Below are 24,903 nucleotides of genomic sequence, written 5' to 3'. Positions count from 1 at the left end.
CTCACCTTCAGTCATTTCTGTTCCAAACACCATCGCCCGAGCTCCAGACACTCTGACACAGTGCAGCAGCGAGTCCCGTCGGAGGTTGTAGTTGATGAATGCCGCCTCTACACCTGTCATAGCCAGACCCAGCCACAGAGCCACCACTAACGGACGGTTTTCCATGTACAAAGCCACAACGTCACCCTCCACCCAGCCCTGTTCCAGAGCCCAATGAGCCACAGCATGGCACCGCTCCTGCAGCTCTTTAAAACTCCAAACCTTCAAGAACATAAACATGGAAATAATTCAATTGTTTTTGACTCAAAGCAGGAGCCAAGACTGTTGATTTGGCATTTATTTTTAACATTGTCACCTCTCCTGTTGCCTCATAAATCAAGGCTGGTTTGTCTGGGTGCTGCATCACTGTCTCTGCAAACAAAGCAGGGATGGTGCTTCTTCTTCGCAGGTTCCGCTTCATGGAATATTTCACTCGTGTAATAACAGCCAGACACCTGATTGACAGGGATGAGGAAGGAATGAAGGACGGTTGGAAACAGGAATGGAGTTGGCAAAGAGGAAGATTAAGGAGAATTAAATGTGACGCATTCGGAGCAACGTGAAGTACTTGCGTACATCAGGTCTCTCTTCATGGTGTGCAGAGCAACATGAAGATTCTTCCAGGGTCCCATCCAGGCTGCAAAGAGCCCCAACCCTGCCAGCAGGCTGCACAGCCAGGGCAGGGAGAGAAACCCTACTGCGCCCAAAACAACCAGGCTCGAAACGACACAAATCACCAGTTTCCTCATCTGTGGGAACACAAACAGCAACCTCATGCACAAAAAGCATAAAAGCAGCCTAGAAATTTACATTTATAGTGAGAAAACTTACCTGTGCAGGGATCTGATTATGCTCCACAAAGAAAAAGAAACACAAAACAGCAGCAATTTACCCTGAAGAGTTGCCTCACATCTGCAGTTAGGAGGAGCAGCTCAGAACAGATGTTTACAGAGCAGCTGTCAGACATGAAATGTCTGATAAGCAACACTTACTGCAGCAGAGAACAACTCAGGTTACAACTCATAGAGTCTGCGTCACAGTGCAGTGAGTAACTCATCACCTTAAGGGCAAACTGGAGCCTCTTATTAGGAAAAATGGGAATTTTAAGGAATCGAGACATTTAAAAAAAAGAGGATAAATTCTAAAAAAAAGAAATCTAAAGTAAATGCATTCAAACCAGAAATAATTATTACAGAGGAACATAAAATGGAAAAATAATTGTTTCTGTTATACAACAAGATTTTAGAATTTATTTTTCTATGACCAATTCAGTAAAAAGTCATCTCACACTATTAAAAAAGGGGTTAAATTAAAATCCATGTATGTGCAGTCCAATTCACTTCAGTTTATTTAAATTCAGTTTACTTTTAAATTCAGTATAGTCAGATTGAAATTCAAACTTAATTACAAATTGTTCAGTCTAATCTAATTTATTTTTATGATTAGAGTCAGTAAATTACCAAATCTATCTATCTATCTATCTATCTATCTATCTGTCTGTCTGTCTTTAAAAAAAGATTGGCCTCATAGCCAATTTTTGCGTTTGATAAAGTCGATTAGCTGTGGCGGCCATCTTTAGTCTAGTCGACTCTAAAAGGCATTCCAGTGTAGATGTAGACTTTGAGGGTTTCATTAGAAGCTGTGCAGTGCCTCAGAAGATATTTTGCTAGGCGACAAATGAACACGTGCACAAACAGACGCAAGCAACTACATGATCGCCCCCCTTCCAGGGTAGAGTTTTTAAAAAAGAATACTTGTGGTGAAGAAAAAAAAAAACAGGCCACATGGTTATGTTTCAAATGTTTTAATGTAACTAAATGTTAAAATATCTTATACCCTCCCAGTTTCTTTAAAATATGGATGATTTACTGTTTCAAAGCTGTATGAAAGTGTCTTTACAACATTACATGGTCTGATAGTAAAAGGTCAATGAGGGAACTTTAAAAGACTTGCTGACGTTTTTAACTGTGATTCGTGATGATGGGGAAATGAGTATTAGTTCGATGGAATTTATCCAAATGTACTTCATTTATTACATAAATATCAAAGCATCTGTGTGCCAATTGTTAGATATGCCTGATATAATACCTCCTTACCTGCTTTGTAAGTGTTCTCCCACAGAAATGTGTCTGAAGGCAACAGTTTTGTAATAAGCCCCACGGCGGAGATGTTGAAATGAGTCTTGATTCATTTCTTGATGTATTGATTCATCTGTCTGTAGGCGAGTCTGTGTGAATTGAATCTTGACTCAGTGTGACTAAAGACTCCTAACTGCTGGTGAAAATGCCTTCAGATATGAATATCTTGATCTGCTGATCAATATACAGCATTTAGACTAATAAAACACACTCAAGAGGAGAGTTTTTCAGATGAAGTTGAAGCTTTAATGAATTCAGTGGTGGATATTCTTAAGAAAACAGTACCAAATAGTATACAACATGACAAAGTAAAAAAATAAGCAAATATAACTATAGATCACTCTAACAACTATCATTTTTACATTCATAAGAAGCCGCATCATGTGTTTTCTCTTTTTGGCCTAAAACACATTTTGCAAGGCATGAAGGAAACGTTTTGATCATAACAAAAAGGTTCAGTCATATTTACAAACAAAAGAACAGTTTTGCCGGTGAACCAAACTCACAAATGTTCAAAATAAGAAGTTTAAAATTCAACACAATTAGAAACAAATCCAATCACATAAAGGGATGAATTTTAAAACCTTTTTTGGGTTGAATTAATGACATTGTCTTTCCCACATTTGATCAATATCTGTAACTGAAGCAAAACTAAAAAAAAAAAAAAAAGCATATTTCAGGTTCTGTAAGTGCAAAACTCTTCTTTGTTAGTACAAAGCTATATATGAGGGAACATGCATCATCAGTTTTGACAAAAAAATAAAATAAAATAAGTGCAATAAAATAAAATCCCGTGACTGACGCAGTCGTTCCTGAGCTGCAGCTTCAGTCTTACAGTAACGTTCTGTGGAACAACAGGCGAGCGGGCGGCTATACTAAGAACAAAATGGGCCTTTCTTTGATAAACACTGCTTAATGACAGGAAGCTGCAGGCTTATCAGAAGGGTGGGTCTGTTTTTGTTACTCAAACAGTTATTTTGTCCCAGATTCTGTCACTTCATTTACACTTTCTATGAAAGGAAATAATAGAACCTTTTATACGCGAGTAACACAAAGGAGCTCAGCTCAGAGGTGAATTAATACGAATCATTAAAAGTTAGCCATGAATGATTTTTTTTTTTGTAAATAATCATTCATTTTGTTTGTAATTAAAGGACAGGAGAAACTGTGGGAAGTTGGGGAACTGCAGAGGTGCTGTTGGGTATTTTCCATCAGCATTAAGGTTTTTCCCCTCATTATAGCAACACTTTAAAATACAGTACACGAAAACAGTTTTTATTCCAGAAAAACAAGAAAAAAAAACCAAACCCACCCTTATTAACATTTCTATAAAAATACAGTGCAAAATATTTGCTTATAATTATACATATGCTGACTTCTAATGTCTGCATTTTGAAATAAATATATCAATAAAACATTTAACGTCTAATAACTCTGAAGGCAAAGCAGCTTATATTCTACCTGTGATATGTTCTGACTGAACCAATGAGCTTCACTTTAACTCAAAGAGCTCCTGAATGAAGACTTTTAACAGATGAGCAGGTTGATTTAAATTAAACTGAGTCGTTTCTAATCTACAGGAAGTGAAGGAGAGGATCATCGATGAGAAGAATCTAACACTGAGGTAAATATCAAATCTGTCGATCAACACTGGACTGGCAGCTAATTGTACTTGATTTATTGAACACAAGAAGGCTGATAAAGATAAACTAGTCCTATCGACTCAACCAGAATGTGAAAACTCATCTTATTGCAGCAGTTACTAAATGATTATCCTGTAAAGAGAAATAAGACCTAGTTTTAGATCCTCTGTACCAAAGGATGATAAAAAAAAACAAGTTGAAATTCAAGTTTTATAGTTAATATATCTTTAAGAGGCACACTCACCAACGCCAATTCTGAAAAATCTGGCATTTTAAATGTAAATAAAAATAGAATGAAATGATTTGAAAATCCCATAAACTTGTATTTTATTCACAATGAACACAGTAAACATATGAAACATTTAACCTAAGAAATTTGACTCTTTTTCTTTTTAAATTAAATAATTTTGAAATTCTATGCGAATTTCAGAAGAGTTGAGACAGAGGTAAGGAAAGGATGTAAAGTAAGTGGTACAAATAAATAAATGGAGGAGACTTTTTACAACTAATTAGGTTAACTGGCTGCAGGTCAGTAAGATGACAGGGGATACAAGAATATTTTAGAGAGGCTGAATCTTTAAGAAGTGAAAATGGGCAGAGGTTCAGCAGTTCAACAAAATTAAAACAGTGGAATCATTTCAAAATAAGGTTCCTCAAGAAAAAATTGGGAAGACTTTGACTATCCCATTACCTACAGTTTATAATATCATCAAAATACTTAAAGAATCTGGAGAAATCTTTGTGTTTGAAGAAAAAGAAAAAGTTAATAATGGTTGACCGTGATCATTGGGCCCTCAGGGTTCACTGCATTAAAACTTAATAATTAAAAAATAACATTATTCTTTTCCAAGAAATTGTACAATTTATTAGTTTAAACGTTTGATATGTTTACTATGTTCCATTGTGAATAAAATATGGGTTTATGAAATTTGCAAATCATACATTCTGTTTTTATTCACAGAATTGTTTTGTCCATTTAAGACAAAGAAAAAAAATGTCTTGAACTTGCATTCTATCTATCAAGCAGCAGGGGGCACCGTTTATCACGGCAAAAAAGTTTATGTTGTGGGAAATTCTTCTTCTCCTCACTTCATTTGAACCTCAGTAAATATTTTATCAGCAGAAATATTGTCTTAATTACTCATTTATTCCTAATAAAAATAAAAATAAAAAACCCTTTTTATTTTGGTCCCATTTAGTTTATAGATATTAGGATAGTTAAAAAAAAACTGGGAGAATGTAATTTTTATCATTTACAGACAAATTCATCTCAAGTTATAGAAGACTGAAATAATGATGACTAAAAACACAAATTAACTGATGATTTTGTTGTGTTTTTTAACTTTTTTATTAAGTTTTGCAGTTCACTGACTAATAAATAACCCTTTAATCGTAACCCTAAAATGGCATGTTGGAGAATCCCTCAGTTTAAGATAATAGCATGTGAGAAACAAATAAAAAACAGGTTTATATGTTTGACATTGACTGTGTAAAGGGTGAGGAAGTCCGTCTCTGAGCAGTTTGAGCTCTTCATATGTGGGATTCTCCCGTGAGCTGTCCGCTCCGAGAACCCTGGAGGAAGACGAGTCACATCGTGAGATCAGAGTAAACGCAGAAACATCAGTTTTCCTTCTAATGGTTTTACTGATCAGGAGCTGTGAGATAAGTAATCATTTAGTGTAGCAGCAGATGTTAAATCAGAAGGCAGAAGCAGATTGGAAATAAATAAAAAGTGGAATCAAAAGGCAGTGATTTGGTAGAGAAAGCAATGCTTACTTGTGACTGACTGCTGGAGGGATTCGTGCTGCTGAAGTCTGAGTATCTCTTCTTCTGTGGTGTGCAGATACACGACAGGAACTGAGCGTACTCTTCTCTCACCTGCAGCGGGAAGCAGAGCATCAAGAAAATCACGTCTTGCTGCGTAGCAACGCAGCTCATTCCTCTTCTCTTTTACAAATTATTTACCAGATTTGCTTCATTTGTATCTGTTGTGCTAATATTTGATTTAGCGTCACGCCCCAACAAACCCCGCGCTCACAAACATCCACTAAATCCTACCTGTTTAGACAGCAGGCAGTGCATGATGAAGACCAGGGCGCCCTGCAGGCTGTTCAGGATGGTGAAGATATAGGCCACCACTATCGTGTCTTTATGAAACAGGAAGGCCCCAAACACCCACATCAGACCCAGAATACACATCTGGGCTATGGAAGTCACTGTGAAAGCTCTGAAGATGAGAAGAAAACAGCGTTAGAGTGGTAGATTGCATAAGAGTCATTCAGAAGTTACTTGCATGTGTGGGAAAACCCCTGAACAGATAAAGAAACTAAAAGAGCACTTAAAGCAGCAAAACTTTGTTCAAGACTTTATTCTCAGCTAAAAGCTTTAAAAGCTTCGATGGTAATAATCAAAGATTGGTCACACTGCTTTTAAAAAGTCTCCAGACTTCTAAAGACGCATCGCAAAGCCTCTTCATGAATTCATGAATACATTTCGACTTTATAAATCAGGTTTTAAATTCCTAATTTTTGAATCAATAAGAAGTTTCAGCTGAGTTTGCCCACTTAGCCAAAAATGTCCACAAAAATCTATCCTCTCTTGCTTTGAAGACAGAAAGTTCGTTTTTCCGTTTTCTTGAGCAAATGGCCGATTGAAGAGGGATGATTTTTTTTTTTTTAACTCAGACCTATTTTGCAGCTGAATGCTTTTATTAAGGTTCTGCTGAGTGGAGTCAAAATGAGTTTCGGGGAGATAAACAGAACTGGGAGGGAAACATACTTCTAATTAAAGAGCACCAACATGTTCTGTGAAAACATTTCCTGCGTATTTTTGCACAGGAAACTCAAACTATTTTCCTTTAAAGCATCTGCTCAGTACAATGCTGCTATTTTAAATCTATACATATTGTGTTTATGCTGACTCAGCATTCACACATCACCTGTTTTATTATTTTTCCGTACACCTTTTGCAGTCTAACTACTTCTGCTTTTTTTAGCTGTTCATATATCAAAATGTTCAGCTCATTCAGGAGACAGCTGCTATGGCTTTTGGGTTTTATAACTTTTATACTTTTCAAAATATTTAACTTTATTTGCAACTGTTTTCCACATAGAAATACACTGATATCTTCAGATCCTTTAGCTACTTTTAGCTTTTAGCTATCGTTCTGGTACTTTTAGTTTTTAGCTAGCCTTTTGCTGCGTTTAGCTATCATGATTATTATTTTAGATAGTGTTTTGCTTTTTTTTAGCTTTTAGTTAGCCTTTTAATACATTTAGTTTCGGCTTCTTCAATCAGTCTCAGGGGAATCATTCAGCTCCCAGTAGTCACACTGTATTTTATCTTGGTACTCGTTTGTGTCGTGCAAAAGACGTGTAGCTTCACAGACACCGACACCAACCCCACCCACAAAGTGACACATTCACATGTTCATAAAACACTCGAACTAACTTAATCTTGTGCAGCTTGGACAGGTCTGGGTTGAGGCTGGCGAACTTCTGTGCGAGTTTCCAGACGGTTATGATGAAGAAAAAGACATTCAGGACGACGATGATGCACACGGGGGCGAAGAAGCTCCAGATGAGGCCGTCTTCCAGGGACAGCCAGCAGCTACGATTGAGAGGAAGGAAGTAAATGTGGACATCAGAGTTCTCCGATGTCATTTACTGATGTCATGAACATGATGAAAGCAGGAAGGTGGAAATCAAAGCTACGCAGTTCCTTTTTTTTGTTTTGTATTTGTTCCTTTCTGATGCCACAAAGATGACGTAATGTACATTTCACATTTAAGTTCCCTTTTCTTTTTGTACTTACTGCTGCTTTGTGCCGTATCCCTTTGGTCTGATGATGGCAGATATAATGACGATGGCGAGAGGCACCCCATAACCGAAGAGATACAGGTACAGGGGGCGGATGGTGGCGTTGAACACCAGGACAACCATTCGGTACAGCTGGACCCCTTCTAAAAGCATCCAGGCCATGACGCCCAAGAAGAAGAAATGAAGCATCGCTGCGACAAACTTGCAGCCCCCCTGTCCAAAGAAAGAACATGAAGAAGGATAACATCTTAAAACAAGATGTAGCACCATCAAAACCATAGGCTGATGAAGACAAAATGCTCAGTAGCAGCTCCTCACTCAAGCAAACTCTTGTAACTATTCTTATCTCCTTATTATTACATTAAAAAATATAAATAAAAAAAATTCTATACAAAAAACTGAATCGTCCCTATATGTAAAAGTCCTACTTGCACAATGTTTTAAGTAAAAAAAAACAATACAGTTTGTGTTATGAGGCTTGAGCAACTAGTCAATGTTGTAGCAGGTTAAAACAGAAATAATCTAAATGTAATAAATCTGAAACAACAGTATATGTACCTGTTAAGACCCCAAACACAGGAATAAATAAACAGTCCAATCGTTGTTGAGACTGTTAGATAGTCACATACCATATATCTTGGTATATCCAAGCCTATGATCTGACATGTCACCATGATTTGACCAAAAAAGTAAAAAACAGGCTTCAGTATTTTAACACCTGACCAGGACGCTTCCCCAACCCTAAACTCTAAACAAGCAGCGGTTGAAAATGAGACTAAGGCGAGGTGGAATAAAGAGAACAAAAAAGATAGTTGTCTTTAAATTAATCTGAAAGTTGAGACGAGCCGTATCTCGAGTACAAACACTGAAGGGGTCGTTTCAGTGTGTTGTTTACTGGCAGATGCGGCTTCAGGTCACACATCAAAACGAAATGTGCCAAAAGTACCCCAAGTGTGAAACCGACACTGTGGGCTCCGCACTGAGCATGTAATACGTCAGAAATAAAAAATCTGTTTTCAGAGGCAGCCTGTAGTTTCTCGGTTCATGTAGTGACACGATGCAACTTGATGCAGAGGCTTGTCCTAAGGTGACGGAAACTAAAATTAAGATGTCTGCACAGAAATTATACAGCGTTGGGAAGGTGTTATTGCGTTTTTGTCTATAAATTGTTCTAATTGTTGCATGTTAGAACAATACTTGCGGTTTTGATCGCAGGCAAATGAAATGCGAAATATTTCACACGCTAACAGCTCATTAAAGCCCCGGCTGTTAAAGCTTGTTGATCTGAGAGCAAACAGCTACTTCATGCCAGTCGTGTTTCAGCATTTTAGCGATCTAACAGTGTCATATTATTAGTTACGTTCAGAGGTCAATTTAGTGCTGTTCGTGTTTCAGCCACAACTTGCTTTCGCTTGACACACCTCGGGTTCAGTTTGAGAAATGCCAACCAGGAAGATGAGGTCGGCCATGAAGAGGCAGATGCAGAGGTGCAGGTGGATGGTGGTTCGAGTCCCCTGAATGGACCGGCAGAACTTGAACGTCAGGATGCTCAGCACCAGACACACCAGGGAGAAGATGAGCCCCACCTTGGTCACCACTTGTAGTTCATAGATGGGCTGGAAGAGAAGATAAATTGTCTCCTGGTGATGTTATCCTCAGAGAAGAGAAGGAGGAAGAGGAACGCAACCAAGATGCTTGGAAAATGTGTATTTGTCTTATGCTAAACACTCCTCTGTGAACTCTAGTTGGTCTCCGGCAGAGAGAGGGATCTTGGTAGCTAAAAATAGCTAAAAGCTGCAGAAGTTAATGATGTTAATGAAAACAATCCAAAGATATACAGGCTACAAAACTTAAATAATTAGTCTAAAAGTGCTATAAAAACTGTGTATTTACATAAGATCAATGTGAATAGATCAAGGTAATTTATCAAAATAGAACAACTGATACAAACTTTAAAATGGATGGGCCTCAGAGTTTTTGAAGTTTTACAACTTAGACCAAATGTGTTAAATTCAAAACCAGCGGACCAGACCCTGGCCCTTGTTATTGTTTTATCTGGGCCCCAAAATAATGTTAAAGATATTAGATCTGACCCATCAATCTGTGACAAGTCGAGTCTCTAAAACGCTTAATTTTGCATAAAATAACTTGGACGTGCTCAGTGCAGACTTTAATGACAGTCAGCCAATTCTTCGAATTTCAGTCAGACATTTGGATTTTTGGTGAGGGTTTTTAACGTATTTGATAGATTGGGATAAAATGGCTAAAAATAAATGAAAAGTTGTTGATAAGGCATAAGAAATTAATGCAAATGTGTCATTTAAATTTGATCTTTTTATCTTTATTCATTAAGTTATGGATGCTCTGAACTCTGATAAAATGTCTTTGAAAATATAATTTGTATCTCTATATGAATAATTTGACATATTACATCCAAACAGCAATGAGTTTTTTTTGTTTTTCTTAAATAAATATTGACCAAGGTTGGCTCTTGGCTTGGACCAAGTTTTTCATTTTAGCCCCTCGTGTAACTGGGTTTGACACCCTTGGCTTAAACACTTCAAAATGTCTTACTGAAGTGTAGTTTCTGTTGAAGTTTCTGCACGTGAAACTTACCTCCATGGGGTAGAGCGCCATCAGCACAGCGAAGCTGCTCAGATGGTCACATTTACACACAGTGTGTGTCTCACTGGACTCCTGCTGAGAGCAACCGTCCGTGGACCAGAACCCGCTCTCACTCCAGTATGCACAGATGAAGTTGACCTCAGGGGTCTCCTTCTTGTTCTAAACACAAATCAAAACCATCTTTTAATGAAAAATTGCACGTTTTATTTAGGTCTTCCTGTAATCTTAAAGACAGCTCTAAATATTTCAAGCAGACAGTCATGTCAGATGTTAACTTGCAGTTTAAATGTAGTTAAGACGTGGGTTAGAACCTGCAAGAAGCAGGAGATCGCTTTGGCATTAAAGTGCAAAAAGATGAGTTCTGTTTTTGACATTTTATTTAGATTTCTATGTCCACAACGCTCCAAAGATGTAACACTTTGGTGCAAAAGGACCACAGTGAAGTAAGGAAACAGGCTGGATTACCTGGAGATGTTTGAAGGTGATATTGACAGGACTGCTCAGGTTCTGGGTGGACGGATTAGAAACCACAACGGACACAACTTTGGAGAAAACCTGGAAGGACACGTCATCTTCTTCAGCGTCTTTGAGCTTCTCAAAGGATTTGTTCATGGACCCCTCGAGGTTCTTGTAGTTCAGCAATGCAGCGAGTGCGAAACCTGTAAAGAAACACTCAGAGTGAGATCATGGTTTTCTATGAAGACCATTTTAATTTATCAAAACAGACAATGAGTTCACCGGGATATGGTCCTGTCCCTGCTGCCGTTGACCAGTCGGTGCTCAGACGGGTGTCTCCGCTGGTCAGATGGAGAGGTCCGGTTGGTCGAGTTTTCCCCTTTTTTACAGCAATCTGTGCAACTGTTCGGGCAAATGTGCGAAATAACGTTAATGGCCTCAAGGTTGATCATCATGAAAGCAAATAAATCTCTGAGACTTCAGACTGAAGCTTGTTACTCGTCTCTTTGGTGTCCATCTTGGTGGTGTTGATTTTGAGCTGAGGGCCGATCAGTAAAATGGAGTTCTCCACGGCGTCGAGCAGCCTGCTCACACCTTTGCTGCTCTCCACTGGTCCGGGGGCCAGAACCGAGTCCGTCGCCGTCAGAAGTTTCTATCCAAGGTGCCAAACACAGGAGGAGGGATCAGAAATCTTTCTGCACCATTTCAGGTCAGATTCAGCAGGGTTTTTTTAAATATTTCACATCATTTGTTTGAAAATCTTTTTTTCTTTTTTTCTTTTTTTTTAATATATATTTCAAAACATTATTCAAAAGAGTGGGTTGGACTTTTTGAGGATTTTTTAACTTTTCTTGTACAACAAAGACAAATTAAAAACAATGTAAAACTGTTTTTAGAAGCTTTGAAGGTTACATTCTCAATACAGCTTTTATGTTTTCTTACTAGGTAACTTTTGTCGTAAAATAAAGTACTGTTAACCTTTTTTTATTTAAAGATACCCTGCTCTTAAAGCAATAAAACAATGTATTTATGCTTTTTTTACTTGCAAACTTGAGTTGGTAATTTAAAAACAACAAAATGTTTAATGTGGCACGAATATGTTTAGCATAATCAAAAACACATCCATGATAAACAGCAGAAATAATGTAAAAAGAGAAAAATTATACCCTGAAAATCTTTATTTTTTTCTATTTATACTTGATGATTAATTCCTTGCTTAAATGTCTGAGGTTTGTCGAACATATACAGTAACTTCACCAATCACCAATAAATAAATAAAACTAGGGAAAGCAGCATTTCTTAAAAAAATTCAAATGGCTAACTGCATTAGATGCTAAAGTTTTAAAGATCTAAGCTGATCTTTGGGGATGGCTCTCAACTTCTACTATCTCAACTTTTAGCCAAATATCTGTAAAAATAACTGAGTTGCGGTAATGTTTGTGTTTAATAAAGTATCTGTGAGGGTGATCTTGAATCGAGCTGACTCCAAAACTTAATCAGTTGTAGATGTACACTTAATGATTGGTTTCTGTGAGCTTCATTCAAATCTGTCCACTGGTTTATGAGATATTTTACTAACAGACAGACATATTAATGCTCGTACCCTCACACACATGATCATCCGCCTTACATGGCAGGAAGAGATAAAAAACAAGTCTGTGTTTGGAACTTCTGGTTAAGTTTGTACATCATTTGCTTGACGTTTCTGTATTTTTTTTTTTTCTCACCTCTAGCAGCGCTTCTCCGTCAGCTTTCCCTCCACCAGCAACAGTTGAGTCGGACAGAGCCAAGCAGCTGTTTCTCATCATGGACAATATGTCTGCCAGGCCTCCGAGTGACTGGGAGACACAGACGGGGAGAATAAAAGAGACTATTCGACTTCCTGTTAACTGAACTTTAAGGACGTAACACCCTGAAGGCCCCTGGGCTGATCTGGTGAACAGGCAAAACTAGCTGCAGCATTCTTACAGGAAATTAGATCGGGAATTGTTAGGCCGCTATCTTTCCTCCCCTTTTATCTTCTTAGTTGATTTATCAAACCTTTTTGCTGCAGTGAGTCAAACACGCTCAGAACTTTTCATCCAAACTTACCGGCGAATGCTTGCCGGCTGTAAAGCTGTCACAGTTGAGCTCTGGATGAAAAAAAAAAAAAAAAACAAGCCAAATATTTAGATTATCTTCAAGCCTGCTGACGTTATTTGGTTGCAACATTCATTTTAACAGATAAGAGTGACAAATCGTAGGAAAGCAGTGAACAGGAACTTAATGCTATCATGTGAAACACCACAGGCTGTCTGGAGTTAGATTAGTCAGTTCAGAAAGTGGAGTAAAAGTACCAACAAAATATTCACAGCAGAGGCAAAAAATAGAAAGTAACACCACTGGGTACAAAGGGGCTCTTCGGCTTAAAGACACTAATATAAAACCTAAAAACCCCAGTGAAGCTGTTTTCATACACCTACTTGAGCATGGTGTCCTTTCGTTGTCATAGTTGGTGTATCCTGTCTCACACCTGCACCAGTAACTCCCATCTGTGTTCTTACAAGTCCCTTTATCGCCGCAGATGTTCTCTTGTTTATTCTCGGCTTCCTTACATTCGTTTATGTCTGCAAAAGAGAAACAGAACAGAAGCAGAAGTCATGAACCGAAAGGTGAGAGTAACCGTGTAAGACAGGCAAAGACGAGCCGATGACGGAACGTCTCAGACCATCACTAAAGACCTCTCAGCCCGTCAGCTCTGTTAGTCGCAGCGGCCTTTCACGTTCACTTCTGACTCGGGCCATCCAAACAAAACCAGCGTTAAGTGAAGTGAAATTTATTTATATAGCACTTTTCCGCAACAAGGCGATTCAAAGTGCTTTACAACACAGAAACAACAATCAGGTACATAATCAAATACAGCATAGAAACATCATAATCAAATATAGATCAATCATGTATAGTCTAAATGAAATATAGGATAATCTAAATGAAATCATGAAACTAAACATATATAAAACATGAGCTAAAACAGTCAAAATAGTAGCTAAAATAATCTAAATAAAAGTTAAAGCTGAACTAAACAACAATTAGGCTAAGACAGTCAAAATATGAGCTAAAATAAACTAAACTAAATCTACAGGAAGGCTAAATAAGCTAACATAAAGCTTTGGTCCCCACAAGGAGAAATTATGTTTTTGGGTTAGGGGTTAGGTTTAGGACTAAGGTGTGAATTGAGTTTAGGTTTGGTTTAGGGTTAGGTATGTACTGGTAATGGTTAGGGTTAGGGTAAGGGTCAGGGTTAGGCTGTAGTTAGGGTGTAGAAATGAATGGAAGTCAATGGAAAGTCCCTGCAAAGATAGAGAGACATAACATGCCTGTGTGTGTGTGTGTGTGTGTGTGTGTGTGTGTGTGTGTGTGTGTGTGTGTGTGTGTTTGCTAAAGACGGTTAAAAGCAATTCGCAGCAGGGAATATGTACTCCTTGAAGGAAGGCCAGAGTTTTAGGCTGAGATTATCTCAGGCTGAGAAATTAAAGAGTTGTGGCCATTTTAGTGAAACCTTGAAAATAACATTATGTGCAGTCTTATGCAACAGTTCCCAATGCTCTGTTTTGAAAGACTCCCAGCTTCCACCACAACCAATTTTGCTCAAGATCTTGAGCTAAAATTAGTTATTACCATATTTTATGATGGTAATGTTCATTATCTGTGGTGCCCGTCTTGACTTAGATTGACTCAGAAAGATGTCCGTCCAAATATTTACTTTCTGAAAGCTTTATTAAAATCTGTTCGGTTGCTCAAGAGATGTTTTGCTAACAGACAAACAGGGTCGACTCCAACAGTTATTGTAAAAGTTTTAAGCAAAGATGTGTGTTGTGAATGACACATCAAATCTGTGCACAGTATCTGTAAAATTAGATCATTTATGACCATTTTTGTGCTTTTCTAAGGTCAAGTGGCTGGGGCGGCCATTTTGGATTGGGTTGACGACAAAGGTTAATGAGTTGTAGATTGTTACTTTCAGCAAGTTTCATTAAAATTTGTCCAGGGGTTCATTAGATATTTTGGTAACAGACAAACACACAAACGCAATGCCCCCCCCCCCCACACACACACACACACACACACACACACAAACACACACGGAGAAAGGAAAAATTAAAATTTAGAAAACAAGGCCAGCTCAGACCTGAAGCTAACATGTTAAAAAAAAAAAAACACTAAGAATGATTGCTCAAATTAGGCACAGATCCGAGCTGATTTAAAAAGATGCTTCAGTGATGTTGTGAAAATGCACTAAAGAAACCTTTTTAGTTTTATTGATCTGCACATCGGAGCTGTTGTGAAATAAAAAAACCCAGTTTTGTCAGTTTGTTATCGATCGGTGGATGAGCAGGACTCTTTATCTTATCGGTCTAGTTCTTGTTTCCGTTGTGGAGTTCTTTGAACCCGCTGTAGTCGTCTTATTGTAAATCAAGCTTTGCTTTTCATCTGTATTTCATACGCACACTCGTTCATCCATGACACTTCCTGTTCGCAGACAGTAAAGTTGAGGGTGTCAGGCATATGTTCATGTCTGAGTGATGACTTGGGTCAGGTGACCGATCAGTTTCACAGAAGTCTCCTGAGACCTGCTGACGTCCTGATAATCAGCTGGCTGTGACGGGGCTGCATGTTGAGCAGATAACTGAGATCTCATCACTCTGGATGGACTTTACTTCCAGCTGTGAACATTTGGGATTGATTCAGCCAGGGTGAATGTGTGTGTGTGTGTGTGTTTCAGGTCTGAACAGGGCCAAAGACAAAACGGCTCAGCGGTTCCTGTAAAAGTGCTTTTTATGGGGGTCTTACACCAAAAGGAATAATAAACTTTAAACATGTCCAGTAATAATACCAATAAAAGTAATAATGATGATTATAAAATAAAACTATGCAAATTAAATTAATAATAGTTTAACTTTTATGATTTTTTTTCCAGCAGAATAAATTAAACAAATTAAAAAACACAGCAAGGCTTTATTTGTGGAGCTCAGGTCAGTTTTTCATGCACTGCGTGTCCTCTGAGTGCATTTAGCATCAAGCAGTGAGAAACTCCAGGTGCTTAATTATTCACTGCAACCCATGTTTGCAAAAGAACCAAAAGGAGAAAGAAATAACACATTCTTCCTCGCTTCATTGAAACAATTTGCCATGAAACGCCTAACGACCCTCGGGGGGGACTCGCTGCTGCAGCCTTACTTGGTCAGGTCCGGTTTACTAATAGATGTAATTTTCTGCAGAACCGAGATTACTCAGACGGCTTGTTCTCATAAATCTTCTCCACTTGTGTTATAGTTACACTGTGTGTCTGCATTCATCAAACAGATCTCTGTTGCATGAACTGCGTGACGTTACGTGTGAGCGCAGCTACAGCTCATGGTGTTTACACACGGAGTGAATGATTATGTTTAAGCAAAAGAAATCAGTTAAAAATGATAGCGACAACAAGAAGTGGAGATAAAATAAAACTCAAGCTTCTCTTCCTGGATGCAACCTGCTTGCTGCCAACTATTTCTTTTTAACTTTATTTCTCTAAATGCCTTTCTTGGTGTTAAGTAAATCAAACAGATACTGACAAAAGTAGATGTGTTGCGTATAAAAAATGGGAAGTTCAATCCTTGTTATAATCCTGGTGCTGGAAGGCAGACAGGTGAGGATGACTACAGATGTTTACTACACAACAAAGTGCAGCTGAAACAAGAAATTCATGAACAAAAACAGAAAGACACAAATTCGCTGAGGAGACAAGGATCTCAGAGAGAAGAAAGGAAATCATTTCTACTGCCGGCAGATAAGGACTGACACGCTGCAGGTGGTGTAATTAGTACATTAAGGCCAGATATGAGGAGAAGTGGAAAATAAGACTAAAACTGAAACAAGTAGCACATGAATCAAATACACGAATACACGGCAGAAAAACAAGAGCAACAACCAAGCATAACATGACTTATCAGACTCAAAACCACAGTAATTTGTATTTTTAGTATTTGATAGAATTGCCTTTAAACTGTATGACTTGGGTCAAACGTTTTTGGGTTTCCCTCCTCAAGCTTCTGACAGTAATTTGTTGGAATTTAGTCCCATTCTTCCTTAATATGGGATTCAGATCTGGGCTTTGTGATGGCCACTCCTAAAAACCTTGACGCTGTTGTCCTTAAGCAGCTTTGTAACCAATTTGGCAGAATGCTTAAGGCTGAAGACTCTTATATGAACTTCCTGGCTGATGTTTTGAGATGCTGCTTCAATATTTCCACATAATTTTCTTTCCTCGTGATGCCATCTATTTTGTGAAATGCACTAGTTTTCTCCTGCAGCAAAACAGCCCCACAGCATGATGCTGCCACCCCCGTACTTCATAGTTGGGACGGTGTTCCCCACGATGGTCATTATGGTCAAACAGTTCAACTTTAGCTTCATCAGACATTGTGTGCATTTGCAAACAGTAATCTGGCTTTTGTTTATGTTGCTTCTTCCTAACTGAGGGGCTTTTCAGTTCGCTGTAGATAATAACATGCTCTCACCAGCTTCAGTATCATCTTCACAAGGTCTTTTGATTTGTTTTGGGGTTGATACGCACATTTCACATCAAAACACGTTCATCTCAGGAGCCTAGAACCCGTCTCCTTCCTGAGGGGCATGATGGCAGAACATTCCCGTGGTGTTTATACTTGTATATAATTTGAACACATGAACGGGACGCCTTCAGGCATTTGGAAACCGTACCCGAGGATGAACCAGGATTGCGGAGGGCGACAGTTCTCTTTGTGCACGGCATATGTAAACATCTGGTTTCAACAGTGCATGCCTCATCACATCTTACTTATCATTTTCTACCTGTTTGGTTCAAGCTGAGTTCACCTAAATAAAAAAACAGCATGATCCAGATTGACCCAAAAACTAAAGAAAACAAACCAAAATCATATTAAAAAAAAGGCTGAACTCACCTTCGCAGGGTTCTGTCCCGTTGGTGTTCCGGACGTGGATGTATCCAGACTGGCAGGTGCACTTGTAGCTCCCAATCTGATTTTCACATTTAGTCAAATTATCACAGATGGTTTTATTTTTTAAACATTCGTTGGTGTCTGACAGAGGAACAAATGAGGACAACGTTAGTGCCAACTGTAGGAACACAGGGTCTCTCTCTCACACACACACACACACACTTAAACTTACCAATGCACTGTCCCTGTTGACTTGTGAAGTTAAAAATCCCTTTTGAATTTTCAAATCCATGATTACACTGACAGTAGTAGCTCCCATGCGTGTTGAAGCATTTTGAGTCGTTCCCACAAATACCAGGTTTTCCTGCAGAGTTTGCTTCACACTCATTATAGTCTGTGATTTAGAAAACAGTCAAATAAGTTACAGTTAATAATAATTTTGGCTGGATTATAGTCATTTCTGGCTACCAGCAGGTACTGATCTAATTATTTAAAATGCTACTACAGGGGAGAAAATGCCCTCCCCCCAAAAATGGAAAAAAGACAAAGAAACATCACAAAAAGCATCATTAATGCTGTTAAACCAGCATTTTATAACTGTAATATTTTTTCTTTGAGTGTCTTTCTTTAGAGCACTGGTAGTCATAAAATAGACTGTAGAGGGAATAAAAGAGAAATAGTGGAAGATTTACCAACACATTTTCCTTTTTCACTTTGCAATCCTGTAGGACAGTTCCCAGATCCAGATCCCATCAGCACACAGACTAACCCTGGGAAGTAAAAGAGACTAAATGTTTGTTTATTTTTGCAATTATTGGTAATATTACAGTAAAAAAACAACGCATTACCACAAATAAACTCTTTTTTTTTGTTGTATTCAGACATTTAAGCTCAATTGTGGAGGAGGGTATTTTTTTGCCTTTTGATTTTGCGCATGAACAAAAAAAAAAACAAAAAAACTGGCCTTTAACAGGCTGACATTAATCTCAGTTCACCTACAGCAATATTGATTTGATGCTACTTTTCATAACCACAGTCTGTGCTGTTGTTGCACTTAATGTGTTACCTCGACGATATTTCTAAAGCTGAACGACTCACACTTCAGAAAGGTGTGATCTTTTACAGGGTTGCTGTATTTGGCTATTAACGTTTTTAGTTTTTTTTATAGAGGCAAGCAAGCAGGCAGATAGAGTTTGAAAACTTCAGCCCTGCAGCTGCAGCTTCAGGAAGCTTATTAAAGTTCTAGCAAAAACAAACCGAACCCAAACAGAAAAACAGGCAGGACGTCTAAGATGACTGTCCTGATTTATTGATTTGAAGGGTTTGTGTGTTTGTTTCAGAGGGTGAGGTTTTTCTTGTTGTTTGTTATTCTGTTTATAGTTATTATTGTCTGCAGCTGAAGGCAAAGGAGGAGCAATGGTGTTGGGGGGGATGGGTTCCTGTGTGTGTGTGTGTGTGTGTGTGCATGTGGGGGTGGGGGTAGGGTTGTGTGTGTCTGGACCAGTAGCAAAGTGTCTCGTGAATCATAATGAAACTTGCAGAAAATAATCATTAAGCAAACACTGACAAACTGATCGACCCGTTTCAAGATGACCGCCACAGCAAAGCGATATTAGCAAACACAAAAAAGGCTATAAGTCAGTCAGTTTTACAAATATTGAGTTAAAATTTGATGTGTCAGTGAGACTGACCCCCAACTTCTTCTGAACTGGACGTACATCTACAACTGATTAACTTCTGGAGTCTTATTCAATATGTCCACCACAGCCGACTAACCTTAGCAAACACAAAAATACCTACAACTAATCCAGTTTTACAGATACTGAGCTAAAATGTCAAAACACACATTCCAAGCTCTAACACATTTTGTTAACATCATAACAGGATCTCAGTTTAAAACTTTGTCATGAAACGCGACGGGTTGATATGCATTTCTTTAAGAAAATGCAGGTCTTCTTGTTCTTCTAAAACAAAATTTCCTTAAAATCCCTTTATTGGGTCGTGAGTTATTTTGCTAACACAAACACAAATTCCCACGTTAGCAGTTAGTGATCAAAGTATATGTTGTGGACGACTCTCAGCTACTACCACACCAGGTTTTAGCTCAATATCTGTAAAACTAACTGAGTTATGGCCATTTATGTCTTTGATAAGGTTAAACTAACTGCGGCTGCCATCTCACAGTAGATTTACACCAAAAGTTAATCAGTTGCAGATGTATATTTAATGGTGTCTCTGTGAGAGTTTCATTAAAATCCATCCACTGGTTCATCAGATTTATAGTGTTTACAGGCAGACGCACACACATGATGATCCTATTTCTCTCAACTACTCCAACGGAGCAGAGCGCAATGAGGAGTCTGTCGATACAAACTGCTCGCTCTCGAGTCAAGAAAAAAGCAAAGATTCTTAATTTAAAATGATTCTACAGAAATGAAAACATAGTTGAGAATATTAAAGATTACTACAGAGCGTTTTTTTGCCAGTAGTTCTCCCTAACTGTGACACACTGGGACTTTAAACTCACCGGAAGAGTCGTCAAGGCACAGCGTTTAACTTGTAGGTCAAGAGGAGGAATGTGAATCATTCTCTGTCTCTGTTCCCAGAGACCTACAGTAGCAGAAGGGTCTGTCTGCACCCCTCCAGTCTGCCTCGGTTTTATTCAGCCGTTAGCGCTGGTCAGCCAGTTAATGCAGACATGTTTTCCCACTTAGATCAGCCTGTGAACACAACTGAACTTGTGTTTTTTTTTATTATTATTAATAATATTTTCCCTTTCGAAATGTCACCTTTTACAAGCCGTCGCCGTGACAAAAATAAATGACAGACTGAAGTCGGTCACATTTCCATGACTAAGGAGTCAGTGAAACTGCAGCAAACAGCAGCCTGTACACATGGTGGTTAACGCTCCCAGTGTTTCCCTCCTCTGACCACAATGAGCCTTCTGTTGTTGCGCAGTGGAGCTGGAGTCCCACAGTCATGCCCGAGGCGGTCCAGACTCGGTGTAACAGTAGCAACAAGTGTAAAAACCTGACTGGGGTTAATTATGCAAGGAAACATCTGCAGATGAAAACAAGCACCGAGTATGATCCGAGTAACTTCGGCTCGCAGACTTAAATCAGCAGAAAACAGAAAACTCCACCTTCACTGTGTCTCTTTGGGTGTTCATTTCTTTTTAAACTGTGTTTTTTTTGTGACATAAAACAAAAAACAGGAGCTTTTCTCTGAAGTCGAAGCAGTTAATGAATGAATTTCTGTCACTTATTTAACTTTCTGCAGCCGTTTCAAAAAAATTGATTTTATTTCATTTATTTGATTATTATTAGTTACTAATAAACTAAACTAAAAGCAACTCTATTCTTTTTCTATTAAACAAGCTAATGATTAATGTTTTTAACAGGGACAGTACATGTTTATAATTATTAACCCTTTCATGCTTGAATTATGATAACTTCTCTTCTTTCTCTTATGGCATAAAATAGGGTGAAAAAAAATACTTTTCTATTTTCTAAAATCCATCTTGGATTTGAGGAAATGTTGTTGCACTTGCAGTGGACAGCCAGTATATTGCATTATCCACTAATGTCCACTTTAGTAGTCTATGCACAGTTATAATATAAAACCTGATACATATACAAGAAAATGGCTTTTAAATAGCGGTCCACTGCAGTGACCACTATTTCATCTGTTGTCCCCAGACAGGTTTTACAAAGACCTAAAAAAGCAAAGCCACTTCATCTTTTTTTTGTTTTTCTGTCATTTTAGATACTGTTAGGGTTGGAATAATGTTAGGTAATTTTTATCTTCAGATGTCATGATCTTGCCTTCAGTTTTAGGTGTAGAAGTCTGACCCATGAAGCTTCTTGTAAATAAGACACATATTTAGATATTTATGTTTTCACAACTCGACAAGTTATAGTTTTTAACGTTGAACGGTGATGAAAAACCATTGATAATTTGTGCTTGTGTAATGATCGTAATGGTTTTAAAGAAATGTCCTGCAGCCGGGTGGTTAAACAATAAAGGATGTGAGAGGATAAGCGAGTGGACGCACGTCTCAGCTGACTTATATTTCTGTATATGTGCATCATCAGGACAAACCATGGGGTGTCTGAGCTGGAACTCCGCCATCTGACTGCTGATATGGGTGTTGTGTCTTTTTTGGATATCTGTAGACAGATTTTATCAACATAATAGCATTTTTCTTGTGTAAAAAAACAGTGATTGCATTTTACCACCGTATAAGTCAAACTGAAAGCCAAGTTTGATCGTGTGGAAGGATTCAGAAAAGTGTCAACACGACGATTAACATCTTATCTGACTGGAATCTAAAGTTTGCTCAGGAACTTCTGTCAGGCTGTGTCTGAAGATTATCAGACGTCACAGTTACATGTTAAAAATCAAAGTGAAACTGGTTCACATTTAAACTCAGGGGACATTTTTTTGAAAAGTTATGTGCCAAGATGCTAACTTTGAATCATTGCTGAGTTTACAATGTTCATAGCTCAGATACTAAAACAAAATACTTTTTTCACATGCTCTGCTTCTAATCAGTGTGTTTCAGTTTATTTGTACCAAGCCCAGTCACCTATTTCACAAGAAGTTACCTGAGCTGCACAAGGAAAGTTTGTATGCGTTCATAAAAGTCTAATTCTTTTCATTAAAATCCACTTCAGTGCAACTTTCTTAAAAGCCAGCCTGGGGCCTTTTGTGTAACACTAATAGTTCAACAAGACTAAACTCATATTGACACAATCTGCCCTCAAACAACCCCACAGTCACCTTTGTAGGTGTTTCCACTACAGCTTTCATCAGACGTACAATAAATGGGTGCTGGTTTATTTGTGCTTTCACTTCGTCGCTCCTGCATTTCGTACTCAGCAGGTGTCATTTTGTGCTCCTGGGCTGACTTTGCCTACCCAGATTTTTTTTTCAGTGTGCTTGTCTAAGTTTAATTTAAGGTTAGTGTTAGAGCTACGGTCAGAGGTCGAGGTCAAAGGTTCAGACGAGGGCTTTAGAGGTCAGGTCAAGGGATGTGGCACACGTTAGCCTACCCTCGAAATACAGAAGTTCATAATAATATTAATATATTTCAGTAAAAACCAGCAACACTGAGGCGGTTGCAGAGGCAAGTGTGGAGAGACTCACAGCAGGAAGCCACATTTTACACCCACAAAACTCTGTGGACACAGTGACCAAAACTGCAACAGCACAAAGGGAAAAAACAATGTAATTTTTTCCTTAAATTTGTTGTAAATTCTTTAATCTTTGATCATTTGACCTGATTGAAACGGGCTGTTTGATATGCTGTCAGTGCAACATTTACCTAATTATTATCTGCCGAAGTTGTCGGCAACAAACACACAAAAACAAGTCAACTTGAAGGCCTAGCATTCCTTGAAGGAATGCATATCACCCGCTGGAGCTTGGAGCATGTGCTGTGAATGACTGTCAGCTACTACCACACCAGGTTTTAGTGCAAAATCTGTAAAACTGTTTGTAGACATTTTTGTGTTTCTTAAAGTCGCTCAGCTGTGATGCAGATCTTGGACGGGATTGACGTCAACAGTTAGTCAGTTGTAGATGTGCTAGCAGATATTGCTTTCTGAAAGTTTCACTCCATTTAGTGATTTGTGAGATATTTTCCTAACAGTACAGACAAACAAACACACAAAGAGACGGGCAAAAACATTACTGACTGCCTTTGCCTTCGGTGGCATCCAACAACGAGGTTCGAGCTTAATAAACTTGTTAATCCCTCACTTTTTAAATTAGTTTCAATCTTATTCAACCTCTGACAGGCAGGTCGGACTCTTCAGCTGTTAAACACGTCACAACACTAAGATTTAGGAAAGTTTTCAGTGGATCGTAGTGATTTGACACAAGAAAGCACTGCTGATGGGAACTTTAAAAAGAAACCTCACTGTGATGGGATCAAAAAAAATATATATGAACAAACTTTGGGAAATATTGTTTAAGGTTTAGCCCAAGCATCCTATTTGTTATAATATTTAACATTATCTGTTATACTTTGATAAATGATATGTCTGTCCATATGTGTGATAATGCACTATAGTTTAATATCAAACATAATTGGTAAAAATTAACTTAAAAGAAATGGTTTTAACCACTTTAGCAAGTGTTTTACTTTTCAAGCTGCTTAAATCTGCCTTATATTACAGTAACAACTTGTATTAATAACTCATTGGGTGTTGATGGGTTTGGACATGTAGCAACAGGGTTTAAGGTGTTATTTTTTAGGTTTATTTAGACAAGGTGTGAAGTTCATCACTGCTGTGCGTGCTGGACACCTCTGCCCATAACCACAGCTCATTCAGGTCCAGGGTTCGACTCTCTGACAGCCTGAAGAGCTGATCTGGTGACCCCAGTCCGCAACTTCCTCCAGAAACCACAGCTGACACAAGATGGTCAACTTCTTAAAAGTCAGCCTTTCTCGTTGTCAAACCTTGTCGATCGTCGTTTAAAGAAATCTAAAATTAAAATGATTCCATTATAGTAAACCATTCTAATTTCTAACTTCCTCATTTTATTTTTTATTTTAAAGAAAGAACTTCCAAATGTAGAAACACATGACTGGAATGTTGAGACATTTCTAAACTTCCATTTTTCCTTTTAGTTTCATTTTAGGTCAGATTTCTTTGCCCACCTTCACAAATAAGCACACACACACACACACACACACACACACACACACACACACACACAGGGCTCTCATTCATCCACTTACCCAGAATAAGTAGTTCCTTTTCAAACCCCATGTCAGAGCCAAACAATGATCCCACGGGAAGCTTCATCTGTGAATGAGTTTAGATAAAAAGTTTAGGTCCAAGGTCCACAGAAATCCAGAAGGTTTCACAGGAGAAAAGTGTGATCCTTATTAAGGTCTCCTGTTTTTGTTGAGGATATTTATATATAAGGCAGGAAGAACAGCAGTGAACCTTCCACAGCTTTCTTCCTCTGACTGATTCAGTCTCTCAGCCCGATCACGCCTCGCCGCCTCATTCCCCACCCCGTTTTCTCTCTGGCTCACCCCTCCTTCTCGTTCTCTAATCTCTGCGGACTTGTGTCGCCCTGTCTCGCTCTCTTCATTCACCGCAGCTCTTTTCCTCACGAACACGTTTCTCACACAGCCACCGGATCACGTTGCTGGCGCACAACCCCCTCTCTGTCCGCTCACTTTTTCCCGTTTCCCTCTGCGCTCCGG

The 24,903-nt window shown here is 38.5% G+C and overlaps 2 protein-coding genes and 1 long non-coding RNA gene across 3 annotated transcripts in view; 1 reads left to right on the top strand and 2 right to left on the bottom strand.

The window, feature by feature from the left end:
* LOC108241451 (long-chain fatty acid transport protein 1) overlaps positions 1-1,004 on the bottom strand; it is a 7,035-nt gene extending 6,031 nt beyond the window's left edge. Inside the window, exons 1-4 of the mRNA XM_017425596.3 lie at positions 871-1,004; positions 616-788; positions 356-494; positions 6-261 (exon numbers count right to left, since the gene is read on the bottom strand). Of these exons, the coding sequence (XP_017281085.1) occupies positions 6-261; positions 356-494; positions 616-788 (568 nt within the window). The 5' untranslated portion in view covers positions 871-1,004. The remainder of the gene's footprint in view (positions 1-5; positions 262-355; positions 495-615; positions 789-870) is intronic.
* Positions 1-2,874, top strand: part of LOC119616897 — a 3,101-nt gene extending 227 nt beyond the window's left edge. Inside the window, exon 2 of the long non-coding RNA XR_005232974.1 lies at positions 12-2,874. This is a non-coding gene — a long non-coding RNA (uncharacterized LOC119616897). The remainder of the gene's footprint in view (positions 1-11) is intronic.
* On the bottom strand, positions 2,410-24,903 carry LOC108241438 (adhesion G protein-coupled receptor E2). Its single transcript, XM_017425580.3, has 17 exons — positions 24,427-24,903; positions 18,371-18,448; positions 17,911-18,072; positions 17,682-17,819; positions 13,182-13,325; positions 12,811-12,851; positions 12,447-12,557; positions 11,218-11,371; positions 11,002-11,121; positions 10,729-10,922; positions 10,255-10,422; positions 9,060-9,254; positions 7,634-7,851; positions 7,271-7,429; positions 5,879-6,047; positions 5,597-5,698; positions 2,410-5,392 (listed from the first exon to the last, which is right to left on the bottom strand). Exons 1-17 carry the CDS (start codon positions 24,491-24,493, stop codon positions 5,351-5,353), a joined length of 2,262 nt encoding a protein of 753 aa, XP_017281069.1. The 5' UTR covers positions 24,494-24,903; the 3' UTR covers positions 2,410-5,350.

Source organism: Kryptolebias marmoratus, linkage group LG3 (genome assembly GCF_001649575.2).
Source record: "Kryptolebias marmoratus isolate JLee-2015 linkage group LG3, ASM164957v2, whole genome shotgun sequence".
In the NCBI taxonomy this organism is placed as follows: domain Eukaryota; kingdom Metazoa; phylum Chordata; class Actinopteri; order Cyprinodontiformes; family Rivulidae; genus Kryptolebias; species Kryptolebias marmoratus.
The sequence above is the reverse complement of the archived record's forward strand: the minus strand, read 5'-3'. Positions and strand labels throughout refer to the sequence as shown.

Coding starts and splice junctions, on each gene's coding strand:
- LOC108241438 (XM_017425580.3), bottom strand. CDS start 24,493: ATGAAGCTTCCCGTGGGATCATTGTTTGGCTCTGACATGGGGTTTGAA. Junction 18,073..18,370: donor TGAAAAAGGAAAATGTGTTG/GTAAATCTTCCA, acceptor TCTAAATCACAG/ACTATAATGAGTGTGAAGCA. Junction 17,820..17,910: donor TCAACAGGGACAGTGCATTG/GTAAGTTTAAGT, acceptor TTCCTCTGTCAG/ACACCAACGAATGTTTAAAA.